At 39.5% G+C, this 17,358-nt stretch overlaps 1 protein-coding gene across 7 annotated transcripts in view; it reads right to left on the bottom strand.

Moving 5' to 3' along the window:
- The window catches only part of tcf4 (transcription factor 4), a 257,476-nt gene that overhangs the window by 7,895 nt on the left and 232,223 nt on the right, over positions 1-17,358 (bottom strand). For 3 of the 7 annotated variants that reach the window (XM_085463112.1, XM_085463113.1, XM_085463119.1), the window contains 4 exons: positions 9,316-9,454; positions 4,948-5,113; positions 1,662-1,891; positions 657-804 (listed from right to left, as the gene is read on the bottom strand). In XM_085463112.1, coding sequence (XP_085319238.1) covers positions 657-804; positions 1,662-1,891; positions 4,948-5,113; positions 9,316-9,454 — 683 coding nt within the window. Of the gene's footprint in view, positions 1-622; positions 805-1,661; positions 1,892-4,947; positions 5,114-9,315; positions 9,455-17,358 lie in introns of all 7 variants that reach the window. The other 4 variants (XM_085463117.1, XM_085463118.1, XM_085463114.1 and 1 more) reach the window with 3 other exon arrangements.

Here is a 17,358-nt window from a genome sequence, read left to right as displayed (position 1 = left end):
TTCACATGCTGTCTGTGTAAGTTGTAACCTTTTAAACAACAATTCTGCTTTTTGCCATCTGAAAATTAATAATATAAAAACCAAAATATAAAAAATATGTGAGTGCAGTTCAGGAACCAACTTATTTCAATCTCAGGCTCATTGTTTTGTTTTTAAATTCAAGCTCATAAAATCGAGTGATTAAATCGATGATTCAGTGTGGATATATTAGATTTTACAGCTTTTATTCTGGGAAACCAGCAGATCCCATTAAAACTAATGTTATATTTCTAGTTGTGGTGTGAGGACAAAGAGATTTCTCATGTTGTATTGTAATGCTTGAAATAGTTAAAAAGTACACAGACAGCACATGAAGGAATGGCAGGCATGTGATGAACAAATTATAACTTGCCATGCGTGGAGACAGCCCTAAAAACAGAAACTTCCAATTTATTAACTAAAAGCCAAAACACAAAAATTGCCTTCACACTACTTTATCGTCGCTGCATGCATGTTTTTTCTGCTTGTGATTTGTGATGAGATTCTTTCAATTATATTTTTGCACTGTTTTTTTGAATGACTGATTCTCTGGTTTGAGTTAAAGGTACAACAGCAGATTAGTTTATAAGTGAAATCTTCTGACCATTCAGGGGGGAGGAGATGTTGCTGCGTTTTACATTTGTCCCATGGGGTTCGGCCCATCACCCATGGCGGCGGCGGAGTGGTGCGCTGCGGCCAGTGAGAGGGGAGTCCCGTCTGATGTCACGGTGACCTTCTCCTCCTCGCGGCGCTTCAGACAGGCTGCCTTTGGGTTCAGGTTTCGCTCTGGACAGAAGGAGACAGAGAATGGTTTTCAGGTGTTTTCTCTTATGTCCGTTACTCAGTGAGGTTTCTCCTTCAGCTGGATTCATCGATCCCCACAGACTGATGGCAAGAACCCAAAACTATGGTCTAGAAGAACACGATCAACAGGTGCTACTACTGCCCTCTCCTGGAGACCCTGGGACACTACATTTATATGTGTTATCACCTAAACCTGCAAGGTTTAAAGTCAGAATCAAATCGTGCTTTTATCTGACGGAAACATCTGGATATCTCAGGGATTTTCTTTTAGAAACCTTATATTTGTAACTGGGATATGGTTGAAGCCTAATTCAATCATGGTAAACTGCTTAAAACATATTTCTTTTGCCTTTTTTTTTTAAACCAAGAAGTAACACAGTTCTCTCAGACACAGGCATTTTCAAGCATGTTTTCAGTTGTTTCTTTCCAAAAAGGCCTCTAGTTAGTTAGTAGTTTTTCATGCTATTTGTTGTGAATAAGACATATATATGAAAGCAGTTATATCTTTTAAGAAGAGGGTTCAAGGTCACTGACAGTTTTATTTGTTTATTTTCAGGTTGTGTGACAGGAATAAATGAAAACTTCTTATCTGCTTTATACAAATTAAATTACAGTCAATGAGACCATAAACTCATCAGGAAAGTCATTACTGAGATCACAGAGCAAGCGAGCTGAAGGCAGGTTTTCTAATACACTTTAACACAGGTTTAAATGACTTCCTCATTGGCTTCACTTTTCAGACCTGGAAGTTATATCCATATTTTATTACCACTCTATTTCCTAAAATACATACAAGGCAAATGTACGTGCTGTAATGCAGTGCTTCACTTGAAACCAACCTCGGACTTGTTGTTCCAGACTGAGGATGACAGCCACGGCCTGGTGCAGGATCAGCAACTTTGTCTGAGGTTTGTCGCTCTTCAGGTGCAGCTGGACCATCCTGCCCAGCTCCTTGAACGCCTCGTTGATGTCGCGGACACGAAGACGCTCCCGTGCGTTGTTGGCCATCCTTCGCTCCCTCTCTCTCTCCATCTTCTGCTCTGGAGTCAGGTCCTCATCGTCATTGTTGCTACAGAGACCAACGATGAAGACAAGGACGAGAAATGGAAGAAGAAGCAGGGGATGAAGGTGGGAGAAGAGGAGAGCGAGAAGGAGGATTTGAAGATGAAGGTGGTGTTTGCATACCTGTCTCGTTTTAATACAAACCTACAGTGCTGCAGGTTTGCAGAAGCAAGGTTACAACAACAGCAGGGTTTGGGAACAGACACCATGCTGGGCTGCATTCTGGCAGTTTCAAGGGCTACTCTGTTTTTTATTTACTTTGTCACATATTCTCTGCTTGATGTGGGGTCACATCAAGAAGCAGTTTGAAGATAATTCTTGAAATAAAGAAGACTAACATGGAAAAAACAGAAAAAAAATTGCTGACATGGAACTCTGTTTACTTTGCTTGCCCTCTTAAATCCACTAGGTAAATCAAATTCAAATTTTATTTGTCACGTACACAGTCGTACACAGTCATACACAGTACGATATGCAGTGAAATGCTTAGACATAAAAAGACATAAAAACATAAAAAGCTAATAATAGTGGCTCACTGCATCACAGTAATAACAGAAATCAATCTGATGCAGTGCTGGTGGGAGAGACTTTCTTCAGCAGCATGCACACAGACTGCTGTTTGCACAGCAGCACTAACTTGATTAACTCTCCCACTCAGCACTGGGATCATCTGGTCATGCTACTTCCATATCACTTTTGGTAACTCATCAGAAGGTATTTGTGTTTTAAAGCACACATTGTATATACAGCACCTCTTCAACAGAGTGACAATGAAGGCTCTTTTAGTCTTCAAGATGTTTTATGTATCTAAAATCAATCCAGAATAACTAGATACATAACATACAATGTATATATTATCAAAGCCTGGAATATTCCAGGCCTGGATATTTTCTAACTGGCTGTCACTAGCTAAGCTAGTTTATTTGGTGGTTAACAGTAAAACAATGGTAAATGGTAAATGGCCTGTATTTATATAGCGCTTTACTAGTCCCTAAGGACCCCAAAGCGCTTTACATATCCAGTCATCCACCCATTCACACACACATTCACACACTGGTGATGGCAAGCTACATTGTAGCCACAGCCACCCTGGGGCGCACTGACAGAGGCGAACAAAACTGCCTTATTACTTGATCTCTGCAGTGGTTATGAGACTGACAAGTCTCCTAGCATCCTCGTGATTGTTTAAGCGTTCTTACCTTTGAAAAATATCTATAAGTCAGGTTTGTTAGGCTAGAAACAACTCACATCTTAAATACAAACTGAATAAAGTTTGAGTTTCCCTTCAGGGACTGAAAAAGCAGGCAACACTGTACACGGGGAGTGACTCTGATGTGTCACAGCACAACAACAGGTAGACATGGGAAAATCTGTGGCTTAAACAGACGGTCAAATTTGAGAGTGTTTGGTATATAATGAAAACATCCACAAGGTGCTAGTCTCAATGAGCTGAGGAGACAGACACAGAGGTGTGGTTAGTAGGGGTGTCTGATAATCTTCTGGGGTGCAATAACAGTCAAAATAATAACAACTTTTACCACAGATTTTTTTAACTCTTGTGATCACGTGATTTGTTGTGCATATGGTTGCCTGGATACAAAGCTGGTGACTTCAACTTGGGGCTAAAGGGCGTTTTCACAAATCTCTGCCTTCTGCTTTCTGTCACTTTGAACCCTTTCAGGACACTGGGTCACTCACTGCTGTTAATCATGTGCCATGCTGCATTCTGCTGACAACATGAGAGTGAGCGAGTTTATAAGAAGATAATAAGAAAGAGTGCTTAGTTTATGTCGAGAAAGACAATCAGATATATATATCGTTTTTTTTAAGTAGGCAATCCGTGCAATTCCTCTGCAAAGATGCACCGAATAATCGGACTGCACAACCCTGCTGGTAGAAATTATATTTTTATGGTAGTTTGAGTTAGAAGCTATACAAATGTGTGCTTTCCTGCTGGATCACATGACAATATGTTCCCAAACCCTGTAAAAAAGCATCAGTTAAAAAAAAACAAGTATTATGTTCCTCATCTTCATCTTCAAAAACCTTCAGTATCATCAACCTCATAATTATCAACATGACCGCCACCATCATGTACAAATTTCTGGGTTTAGGATCCAAATGTTTCCGATTGAGTTGTCCTCCAGGTGAAAAGAAACCACAATAAACATCTTGTTTATCTTTGGAGGGCTGAAGGCTGCTCCACTGTATCCAGGACGGGAAAAAACAACAACACTTTCTATAGCTTCATATTTTGCTTGCTTAAGTGTTTACATCCATAATGAGTAGGTTTCACACCTTTAAAACATTAAGCTTTCTCGCCAACAGCAAGAATATCCATAAGTGTTTTCATTGCAGTTGATTTCCCGACCCTGACACAGCGAGACAACACTTCTTTGAGAATATTGACTGCTGGCTCTACTCTGGTGTGTGAGAAACAGTTAAAACCAGGCTCAAGACCATGGAGAGACTGACGGGATCAAACAGGAGCTGCATGTCCACCAGGAACCTCTGCTCCTCCCTCAACAGCGCCGTAACTTAACCAGCCGCTCAGTTAAAAAGGGAGATGCCAGGTGAACACGGACTCAAAGTCTCGTTGTTTACTGAAATATTTAGCTGCTTCTCAACACACTTGGTCACTTCATCAAAGTCCAGAGGCTGGTTCCCAAAACACTCAAAGCTTTAAGTCCTTCTCTGTGGTCCTTTTCCAAAAAGTGACAAAAATACTTTAAATTAAGTAAATATTTAGGGGAAGTCAATTATTTAAGGTAAAAAGATATAATAAAACACAAATAAGAATTCTTCACATTGATTTTTCATGTATCTAGCTAGTTTTTTTCCACCTTGAAACCTGCTATTTGAGCATTTTATTACTTCTGCTTTATCCCATATTGGTCACATTGTGGTTTATAATTTCAGCATGCTCTATTTTTGTCTTGCTCTTTATCAATGACACAGGAACCAGAGAGGTCTCCGAGCGCTGAGGTGTTTTGGGAAAATGCGTGTCCCAGCCCAGCTGAGGGTTTTGATGGAAGCGAACGCCTAAGAGGTTGGCGGGGTTACCTAGATCTTGACCTCTCAACAGATTTGAGCTCCTTGCTGTCGGGGTCCTCTTTCTTGGTGTCCAGGGGCTTCGAGTCCTGCAGGAGGTTCTCGTCTCCTTCGTCCTCAGACTTGATCTCCGAGCTGACGGAGGAGGTGCTCTGGCCCTGAAGGCCTCCGGACAGAGCTGCAGGAGAAGAAATGAGAAGATGGGAGGGGTTAAATGGTGCAAACAGGTAAACGCATATGAGCCCGGTACACAGGTATACAGCTGGCAGAATAAATAAATGATTGGTTACCAGAAAGAGCCAGAATGTGCCAGTTTGTGAAGGGAATAGTAAACTTTGATATATGAAATTATAATTTTAGGGGTAATCTCTTGCATGGAATAGCATTTCTTTGCTTGACAAGATTTTATTCATTTATTTATTTACAGCTCATTTTAGGATAATAATCTAAACCCACAGACGTTGATTCTTCCACCTTTTTTAAGTGTAAGTAAGTGTAAGGCTTGTTTTAATAACCAGCCATCTTCTTAACATGCTTAACGTTAACATAAACTCCAGGTGCCACCGCAGCACGGGACTAATATTTGCTGAAAACGAGCTGTTTCTATTACAAGCAAGAAAACACAGGGACCTATAAAATTAAATGTACTTACAGTCCTGTTTAAAGTCAATACTTTTACCAGATTTTGACATTCATGGTTTGTTTTCAGTTTTAAAAAGTATTGACATTCATGTGGAGATTAAAACTATCACGTTAAACGTGTGTAAAAAGTAAAAAACTGTTCTGATATCTGCTGCTTTTGTGATAAAATGTTTAATTTTAAATAGAAGCATCAGCTGTAAATTTGAAGTGTAATGGTTACATGCCGTGTAACCATTATACAGCATTTACATGATATTTTGCAGAGCACTGTAACAAGAGCTGGATGGGTATTATAGTAGAGGTGGAGATATGAGAAAGTGCACACTATATGTAACAGTTTGATGAACCTGGTATAATGTCTGATATGTTGATTAAAAAAACGAAACTGACACTTTGTGTCTATATTTGGTTTCACTTGTTGGGTTAAAAACAGCTCATTTAGGTTAACATTTCAGATGGTGTTCCTCGTCTTCACAGGCTTCCGACATGAATGCAGCATCAGTCCTGGTTGAACCCTATTAATTCTCTAGTCAACCTCCAAGATGGCGCCACTGGAGAGTCGTGGTGCAGTCGTACAGCCTCTCTACCCTCTGACTGTCTCTCTCCTCAGCTGAACAGTGCAGTCTTTATTTGACGTCTGTATGGATCCGTCACTGGGACGCTGCCAGCATCTCAGTCAACACAAAACACTCGAGCACTGTGTTCCCCTCACCCTGTACACACACACACACACACACACACGCCAGCCAACTGTCGGCCATTTTGAATCCCCGTCTGCCTGACTGGAGGCATTTTGTGAGCAGCTTTGGGTGACGTCCCGTGTTTGGTTGGTGTGTTTGTGTGTGTGTCTCTTTACATACAATCAACTGTGTGTTTGTGCATAAATAGCTGCAGCGAAATAGACGTTAAACTGTGAAAAGTGACTTTGTGCTTCTGAATGGCTGATTGATAACACGCAGTCACAAAGTGACGCCGGCGGAGACAAACGCGAAATTCGAGGACGCACCTCCATGTTAATTAAAGCTTCTTCTCAGGGCTGTTTCTTTTGTCTTACTCACATCCTTCCCTCGTGTTCTAGCTTCCTTTACCGCTCGGCGTTCTCAAAAGCTGTGAGCAGAGGTTAAGTCTGACGTGTGTTAACACTGGAAAGCTGTGTGGTGTTAACAAAGTGCTACAGCACAATGCACCGCACAAACGAAATCTGAAACTGACTAAAGGTCCTCAAAGTGTCCTTTGTCCAGCAGGCTCTTATTCTGAACAATGTGCTGCTACATTAACAGAGTTTGTTTTTTTTGCCAAAGTTGTTATATACTTACAGCTATTTCCTAGTATTTAGTAGCAAACCCCAGTATATACTTCTTTTGTGTTCTCCTACTATTATCTATTTTAATTATTGCAGTTATTATTTCTGATACTGTGGTTTTTTTTAAGTACTTATCAACAAATCTAGCAATGTTTTGGACAAATCAAAGCTACTTTCTATAGAACACAGTTGCCAGCCCTGCACCATAAGCTCTCAATAAGGTGCCGCTCTCCACTTCTACTCCAATTCATATCACTGTTTTTGAAACATTGGTTATTATTAATTCTTCATTTATTACTTTCTTTGGTCTTTGTTTTGGTAAAATCCAGCTAGAAAACTGTTCTAGTTTAGAATATTCTCTGGAAAAAGGGAAGATATAACAGTCTAAGGCTTCACTCTACACCTCTTTGGTCATGAATTTGTGGTTTTCCTGTTTAATTCAATTCTATGTTGTCAAAAAAATATTTCTGTTGTTACTTATTGTTACACATTTTTGAAAAAATAACTGAAATGAAATTACTATCATTATCAGTTAGACAGCAACAGAGAGGACCATTATCAGTGTGTTCTGGTGGTCTTAGGGCAGCTGACATAGATATAAATGATTGTGTGACAGGAAACAAACATTCGGTTACTTCCAACATTCTTTCTAATGAGTAATTTCACATAAATATATGTGATATTGCAGTACAGTATTTGTACGTAACTTATGCTTGTGCTGTTTTTTTGCTAGACAAAACTGCCTAATTTAATCAGGATTTTAGAAATGCAGAGCAGCAGCTCATGTTTGAAGTTTCTCTGCACTTAAGTTGTAACTGTTAATATATAGTTTTTATGGGCTGTGCTTTAGTAAATGTTTCATACTCGTGTTTATTGACAATAGAAACTTTATTTGGCTGTAAAACTATATAGCAAATGTGAATATGAAACATTATGAACACAGGCTGTTGCATGTAAGCTTCAGAGAACCAGGCTACACTGTTCTGTTCGCATTTTGCAGGCCTATAGGTGCAACCTCATGGCTTAAATAAATAATGGCTGTGATGCGTGACATGTTTAAAACTCTGAATCACAACTGCAAAGACTGACATAAATCCTTATTTTCCAAATGTGTCCTTTTGTTTGAGTGGACCAGACTGTGGATGCACCAAATGGATTATGTTTGTTTAAAAGCCGTGTTTAATTTGGGAGAACTGACTATTAAAATTATATTAATAATATAGAAATCCACGTATCAGCACATGTTATACACTGAAATAACATTACCCAGTTTGTTGAGCTAATACCATAAATATTGCACAAGTATGAATGCAACATACCATCAATATTGTATATAACATAACTATTAAAGTTAATAATTGTTTTGAAGTTGAGAAGAAGACAGAGGAGGAAGCCACAGGTCTGCCACTATAATTGTGCGCTTGCTGCCAAATCCATTTTAATAGCCTTTATTTACAGCCTCCACACACCCTCAGCCCTGTGTGTGTGTATGAGTTATGAACGGATGCAGAAGTAAGGAGTAATAGCTTCTTCTTCTTCTGCCAGAGTGTGTGTATGTGTGTTTTCTCCCTCTCACCTCATTACACACTTGGCTGTGGTCGGCGCTGGCTGAACTTTGCTGCCAGCAGAGTCATTTTCAGCCTTTAAAATTGAGCACAGGGCTAATTTGCTACACAGCGCACTCATATACACATTTCCCTCCTGCATATTCATATCACACACACGGTGTATTTGTTTAGCCTGCTCGGGCGATGAAATTCTGAACCTGACCCAGGTAAGGTTTTCCCAGTTTTCTCTTCCTCCAGTTTATCTCCAGTTTCTTTTTCTGTATGTTTTCTGGTTGCACTTTTTTAGGTTGTCCTGTGTTGGGATTAACTTCCAGACCTCCTATTTTTTCTCTTCTGTTTGTTTACTTCTTCTTCTTTTTTGGACAATTTCTTCTCCTCCTCCTTCCTACTAATTATGATCTACTTGAGAGATGCTGCCTTTACTCTTTCTTGGATCGTTGTATTGTTTTAAATCATGTTTGTCCATTGTCTTTGCTTACTTTTTTATTATCATCATACAGGCCCAGAAACACTCCTTTCTTGTGCTTGCACATGAACAAACCCTTGATGTGAGATTCCTCTGCCTACACGAAGCAGTGGCAGATGTTGGTACTGTTTGTCCATCACTGCTGCATCTTTGTTTCTTTATCTGGACATTGTTCTTATTTATGAAATGAAACATCTGGTAAAAAGAAAGACACAGCCGAGAATACCAGTACTTTCTTTCTTTCTTGTGCGTACGTTTGAATCGAAGCGATTTTTTTTCCATATAAACACTTGATGTTGAGAAAAAGGTTTATGCTTCAGTGTGAGCCAGGGAACATTCATCTGGGGACACTGGCAGATGCAGCGTTTTTGTAATTTATCTATGAGTGTGCAGGGTCTCACCACGGTACGGGTCAGGCTGGCTGAGGTCCGGCGAGGTGGCTGACTGAACCGGCAGCTGAGGTACCGGCACCTGACCCCCCATCGAATGTCCTCCACGCAAACCGCCCACACTGCTGCCGTCTTCTCTGTGAGAGCCCACCTGGAGAACAGAGAGGAAAGGCGTGAGGGAGAGTTTCAACGAACAGCTGCTCTGATTCTGTCTACAGTCAGGACTGCAAAACAAAGCATCTTCCAGTTTCTAAGTCCAGATGTAATCTGAGCATTGGTCTACTCTGATGTTCTCCAGGTTCTTTTGTAGAATGTCTTAACTTTTGTCATTTCTGTGGAGGTTTTCTTTACCAGCAGGGTTTTGATCTCATGAGCCTTCTGAATTTAAAGGAGTTTGACCTTGATTAAAAACAACGATATATATGCCTGTCACTTTAATTAATTAAATTTAAGTTATACACTGCCACTTTAAAAAACACTTGCCTTCAGCCACTTCACATTGAAAGGTAACGACTATAATATTAAAGAGAGACCGTCTTTCCTATGAGCAAGCACTTGGCAACCGTGGAAAGGAAGAAGTCTCTTAACATGATGAGACCTCCTACTGAACCAGGATCAGCCATCTACCTCAACCAGTTGAGGGGTGAGGAGACAGAGAAAGGAGAAAAGAGCCCCACAGACAACAAAAAACCACTCTGTAGTTTTTAAACAGGTTAATCATACAAGGTTATATAGCATTTTTACTGGGGACTACTTCTAAAGGCGGATTAGCACACCCTGTTGAATTTGGCAGCAGGATGGCTTATGTTGAGTCCATGTGTGTGTTCATTATAATAAGGAACATGTCACCAAGTGCAACATCTGCAACACTGATGTGTTTTCAATAGTTTTTGGACAACAATGGATTTCTGTGGTTTTGTTACACAGGCAATATCCTTTTAATCAGATCAGTTCGCTGATGGCTTTGGTTATTTTGCATGACTTTCTGACCATAAGAAAAATACTAAACATTACGACATATCACTTGAAAGTCAGTAAGCACTAGTCCACACACTAATTTCTTTATTTTAAGCTGAGTTTTTATCAGTTTCTAACAAGAGTTTTAAAAATCCTTTAGTATGGATATTTATATGAAGCAAATGTATGAATTTCATTTACCCTCTTAAAATCCTCCAGGTCATGGACAACCCACCGAGGTAATGGGATAAGATTTGGGAAAATACTTTTATTACTTTAATTTATTACTAATTAGAGTACTTACTTCATTTCTATTGTCTGTTTATATTAGGAATTTTATGGTATCATTTCACTTTTCATGAAACAAACACTGTAAATTGTAATGAACTCTTCCTTCCTTTCTTCCCTGAGATGTTGTAGTTCTGTCTTTGCCCTGTTGAGGGCAACCTCACCCTTCTAATACACTGAAGATCCCCATCGCTCCTATCTTTCCAATCTCACATGCATCATTCCCATCAGTGTTTTTTTTTATTATTAATTTTCCATTTTTCCAATTTTCCAGACTCCCTGTTTTCACAAGTGTGTGTGTTCGTGTGTGATTGTGTGTTTCAGTACAGGTTCATATCTCCATGTCTGACATGTATATTTACAGTTTCTTCTTTTTTTGGCTCCAAATTGTGTCTCCTTGTTTTTCATGTGGATTTCAGGGAAATACTGTATGGGTGTATGTGTGTTCTTTGCTGAATCCTATCCATCTGTCTACCACACACACACATGTACATGCACACACACATGACAGCACAACAACTGACAATTATCTTAATGCCCATATGTTTAATTGTGGGATTTCTAATTCCCAGAGCACCAAGTAGCTTCCAGCAGGGACTCACTGTTTTGGCACGAGATGGATTTTTTTTTTTAAAGTGTGCGTGTGTGTGTGTGTGCGGGCTTGTTTGTGTGTGATGCCAGCTTTCTCATGGCATCCTGTGGTTCTGGTCTCTTTCTCACCCTCCCTTCCCTGAGCTTTGTTTTACTTTGAACATTTCAGCGGGGCTGTTGATAAATATGAATTATGATGATGGGTATGCTGTAAAACAGTCCGATATGAATGTCGGGTACAGACCTTACACACCAATCAAAGCTGAATGGCAGCTCAAACTTTGCATAGACACACTGTTATAATGAGCCTATTCCGTGCTGCTATTTTATTCGTTCCCCCAGCCTGACAAAGTGTTCGTGGTGTTTTGGGAGTGGATATGTTACCCTGACCAATCAGCAACCAGTGACGTATCCATTTGGCTGATGTCATCTGCAGTCTAGATGTATGTATTAGTGGTTCAGGGCCACCTTCTTATGTAGTGGTTTATAAATTTAATATTGACTTGGCCTGATTCCATAATGAGGGGTTTAAATGAAGCAACCATTCTCACCTGGCTTGTTCTCATCCTTCATCCATTTTATTTGTATACTTTCGTTGCAGTTTAATAGTTTTAATGTTTCCCTAAATGCATGTGTTTTAATAGTCCTCTGTGCACAGGGCACCCATGCAAAGGTGGTAAACTTGATATCACTGGGCCATACTACATATATAAAGGTTGCATGAATGATATAAGAGTTTTTCTGGGGTGTTGCTAGCAGCAGCTAATGAAGCGTTGATTCGCTGGTCTCACGCTGAGATGAAGAGCAGGCTGCAGAAGTCTGGTGAGCAAATTTCTCAAACTTTTCTAAAGACACCGACTCAAAGTGAAGTCACTTTAGGCGATTTATCATGCCGCTTGCTCAGGGATTTACACGTTTTTTCACATATGCATTCCTCGCTAAGACCAGGAAATGGACTTTGATGTGTAAAATCCCCCCATACAAAACTCTGAGCTGCTGATAAGCTCAGCATCAGCTGGCCCCAGCAGGTTCCTTCTTGTGTCACTAAACTGCAGGTTATGTGATTCTTCAACTTCTGTAAGAACATATATGCACCGTGAAATCGGCGCTCCTAAAAGTCTTTATGATCAGTTGCTGCACCGTGTGCCTCAGTTGGTATTAGCGTAAAAAACACATGACACTCAAAATAAAAGCAGGACCAGGATTCCAACTTGGAAAGTAGAAAGCACATCCAGCTAGGAAATCCCGGATGCTGCATTGGTAAATAGACATCATGTTATGTGTTGCTTTTCTAGTCATCCATTCACATATACATGCATACAGAGCTTTAGAAATCACTCAAACACTGGCGGATGCATCGGTGCAATCTGGAGTTTATTGCCCTATGAAATTTGGACATGTACGCTAGTGCAAACATTTACTTAAGTCCAACAGAAGCTGTTTTCACAAATTTACTCTGTGACAATTTGAGGACAAGTCAGGACATTTTCCACATGCAGCACATGGCAGGGACTGCTTTAAACGGCATTGCACTCCTGGACGTGCTCCATGTGGTTTAGGTGAGGAAGGTGCCTGAGGTGCAGGAAGAAGGACATATGATCCCCACTTGCTAGAGAAAAATTTACCAGACAATTAACTTTGATTTTCGCGTATCAGCACAATCTGACGTCACATAGGCTTCTTACTGGGGAAAGACCAGTTAATATCTGCTGGGGATTATCTAGAAAAATTATTTATTTTAGTGCATGTTTGAAGGCTACAGTTGGGGAAACAGTGTATATGGATTGTGCAGATGACAGAGCAACACAAATGTATTTTTATTGTTTTTCCCTTTTAAATAAGTACCCAATGACATCACACTTTTTCCTTCAGCTTCTAATACTTTTAAAGACGATGAGGTCTAGAGGTGGTGTTACACATTGCTGTCAGTTTCAGAAAATCAGCTTTTAACTAGATCAAATCTTAACGGTGAAGGTATGTTTTGACATATATTTTAAATGTCTTATATGCTGTGCTTCACTAGTTCAGTTTTTATGTATCCTAGGATAACCATAGTGTAAATAAGGTTGTTTTGAAAACCAAATCCCTCTGTCTGCCTGTTAATCCAGCTGGCTGACAGCGAGGTCTTGCCCACCACATGCCAAACTCCCCTCTCGCTCCGTGCAAATATCACAAAATGTCGACAGGCTTGTCAGCATGGGTGTGTGTTTCTGTGCGCGCATGTGTGTGTGTTTCAAACTGAGCGCCCTCCACCTATCCGTCCATAAGTCTGCTTGCTCCCTTATTTATTGTTTGCCTCTCATCTTTCTTTCTGTCTTTTCTTTTCCGTTCTCTGCCTTTCATCACCGCCTGGATTCCCAAATGTAAAATGGCAGCAGAGAGAGAGAAACGGAGAGGGTTTCGTACATTTTTAATGGAGGGCTTTTATATTTCAACAAGCCTTCCCTGTCTCTTCCTTAATTTAGTTCAACGAGGAGAGAAGATGAGGAGACAGATGGAGGAGAAAAATATAAATAAATTACACATAAACTGATCTGCTGCTGGTGTAAACCCGATAGATACCACAAGGTGCAGCCACACCCACTTAGGCACCATTCTTCAGGTTTAAATATAATATCAGCTTTTCAACAAACGGAGATGTCAGAATGTCCCTGAATGCAGCAGGGAGACTTTTAAAAACAGTCACGAATTCATTAACATGTCACAACAACTTCGTAACAGACAAAATTAATTTTCCAGTTTTCACATGATAATGCAACTTTGATTAAACATAAAAATAGAAAAATATACCTCTGTAGGTTTAATTCTGATTGACTATAACTAATAAAGAATGGCTGCCTTGAAGAAGAGAAGTCATTATAAATGTAATGAATATGATTTAAATCAGCGGTCCCCAACCCCCGGGCCTCGGACCGGTACCGGTCTGTGAGTCGTTTGGTACCGGGCCGCGAGTGTTGAGGCTCAGGTGTGAAATGTATGGTTTTCAGGGTTTTTATCGGTTTTCAGTGTTATTTTGTTATCGTTTTTATTGTTTACTCGGTTTTCCTGGGTCTTTTCACGTGTGTTATGAATAAATCTTCTTTTCTTCGGTACCGGTACTAGTTTTATTTTGTTGTATTTATCCGCAACACCTTAAAGGCCGGTCCATGAAAATATTGTTGAGCATAAACCGGTCCGTGGCGCAAAAAAGGTTGAAGACCGCTGATTTAAATAACCAACTTCCCCTCAGGGCCCAGTGACACAGGCCTAGAGACTGGTCGGCAACATTCTGTCAACCACACGTCACTAGGGAAAAATGTGGTCCTTAACCAGCTGGCAAACAGTTGCTGGTAGCAGCTAGGTAAAATTAATCAAAAAGAGGTTTACAGTGCTGCAGCTACACTGAAAAACCTCCAAATGTCTCTAGACAACTACAGGTGACTGTGGCAATGTGTTAGCAACCAAAGCAATCACAAAAAAGTTTCTGGTGGATCTCACTCTTTGAAGCAGATTTTTCCCAGCAACAGCAGGAACCATTCGGTAACCAACTGGGGAATACATATTTTTCCCTAGTGACCAGAGGGCACAAGTGGCTCAATGGCCAGTCTCTCATCCTTTATCCCAGTGATCCCTAAACTTTTATATGAACTAAAAAAGTAAACAGTGCCTCCATAAGTCTCTGCTTCTCTCGCTGTGTACAAGCTAAGCAACCACTGCAGCTGCTAAAGCCACAACGCTTGTGCAGGAGGAGGCCGGGGTGGATAGATCAGTCAACATCCTGTTTCATATATTTTAACAGAAACCCAGACTCCCGAATACCTACCTAAGAGCTTTTGGTAGATACTAAGGAACTACTGCTGGTTTACACTGCGTGAGGCTTTGTGGTTAGGCATTCAGACGGTACTGCTGAAGGAAATACAGTAGCAGACTTTGTCATACCCAGGCTGGTGAATGTTAAGAGGTTCAAGTTTAAAAAGTTCCCAGATTTATAAAAAAAAAAAATCAAACAATGAGCTGATGGATAATGTCTCAGTCTGACAGGCATGTGTACGTTTGTTTCCGTTGAACTATTTGACAATCATTGATATGCAACACATTTCCATCGCACCTAATAAGGGCTAAAAGGGTTTGTTCGGCAAACCTTTAGGCAAAGAATTACAGTGTAAACATTCTACATTAGTAACAATATAAGGATATTGGAAAAATTTGTTTTAATGTCATCCTAAAATAATCTTATCTGATTTTATCCCTGTTCCAACAACATTAATTCCATTATTTTATGTACTGTATAAATGTTCTTGCAATGAACCAAGCAGAGTCAGAGACAAACATAAAGGCAAAGGTGCTGAGTACCTGTCATCTGCAATGCTACTGATCAGTGGGATCAGTGCACTCTTTTAAAACGAGTGTGCGAATCCAATGATTGCGCAGGAAGATGAAGGAGAAGAGAAAGAAGAGAATTTCTGGGTCACGGGATGACACACATTTCTCATGCAGTCGTAAACAGGAGGGAGAAGTCTGCCCCTGCTGCTGCGGTCACAAATCCGAGAGAAGGAAAATAAACTTTGCATCTCTGTAAATTGTAATATTTCACCCTGCATTAGTTGGATTCCTGCAATTTCCATTTGTCGTTTTCAATTATTGTTGAAAAGCAAAAAGAAAACCAACTCTGCAAGATAAAATTCAGAGCACAGAGCAGGAGAGGAGATAACATAAAGCAGGGTGTCCAGTGTGGTGTCCCAACCTTAGCATGTTGGTAACTGCGTCCTCTTATCTTATTTTTGTTACAGTCGTGTTTTGTTAGATTTTAGTGACTGAACTACTTGGTTAACCTAAAGTTAAAAAAACATTCAAAGGAAATCTCTTCATTTGTTGCTTCTTTATGATAAAAGTGGAAAAAAAAACAAAAACAGAAAACGAGGAAACATCTTCCAGTAAATATAAGAAAAAAGAAAAACCCTCACACCTCTGTGACGTGTTTTTAAAGACATGCTAAATCACTGTGAGACCCAAAAGTAAACCACTCGGTTACAATGCAACACTCTTCTGTAGCTGTGATACACATTTGCTAATGAAACTGTAAATAAACTTGAACAAGCGCACACACTGCTACACATACTGGAACATTGAACACAGCCTTTCCTCTGTGCACACTGAACGTTTGACAGAAAGCACCTGCAACATCAGCGCACGCGCGCACACACACACACACACACACACACAAGACTGCTATTGACATTGGACTTCCACAGGGGAAACTACAGTGACATTTTCCAGTGGTGTGACATGTATGCATTTTTTCCCCAATTTCCATTTAATTAATGGAGTGAAGGACGACAGACTCCTTGTCACTTAAAATGCCGTTTAAGTATAAGACATGAAACAGAGGAAAATAGGTGGACAGAAATGGAATTATGTCATGTGGAAAAATGTTGTTCTTGTTATTTTTTCCTCTTTTGGAGCAAATTCCATCAGGATGATCTGTTATTTCTGTTTAAAAAATAACCCAACTTTTTACTTGTAGTCTTAAGTACTTTACCTTTAAGATACCAACAGATAAATTACAAAGAAAAATTTGTGTAAACATTTAACAGTTACTGTGTTTAAATCTAAAAGTGCAGCTTTGCAGCTTTCACCCTTTAACTTTTTAAATGTAACTTTCTTTACGTTATATGCACTGTTGACATGCACTGCTTCTTTAATAGATTCAGTGTATTTAGCTACATGTATGTAAGATTTTCAGATCTGAATCTAGGACAGCAGCTACTTTTTGCAAAGATGTCCATACTGTTTAAAATATCTTTTTTTTTAAATATTTTTTTCTTTTTCCTTAATTTATGTATATAAATATAGATTTGAATATTAAAGCTGATGAAGTTCATTTATTTTATACTTGTACTATTTTTCAATATTAAGCATACTTGCTATGTTCCTATTACTTATTTGTAATATGAGTATTTATTAAACAATACAAAATGAAATTGTTGTCCCATTTGGATTTTCATATAAACATGGATGAGATTTATGCATGTTCCATTGCTTCTGCTTCAAAACTATGTTGTATCACGTAATTATCCAGGTTGTTACAGTTTATTTATCTAATTATCTTCATGAACAAGAGGCTGAACACAAATACCCAATGATCATAACCTCATTCTCTCATAAATATTCATAATACACTGCAGAGCTGTTGAACAGAGCGCAAAGGCAAAGTGTTTTAACCCAACTTTACGACCATAT

This window comes from Copadichromis virginalis, linkage group LG7, assembly GCF_057382275.1.
Source record: "Copadichromis virginalis isolate Kocher_CV1m ecotype Utaka linkage group LG7, C_Virginalis_male_GT1.1, whole genome shotgun sequence".
NCBI classification, from domain to species: domain Eukaryota; kingdom Metazoa; phylum Chordata; class Actinopteri; order Cichliformes; family Cichlidae; genus Copadichromis; species Copadichromis virginalis.
This window is presented reverse-complemented; position numbering and strand designations above follow the sequence as displayed.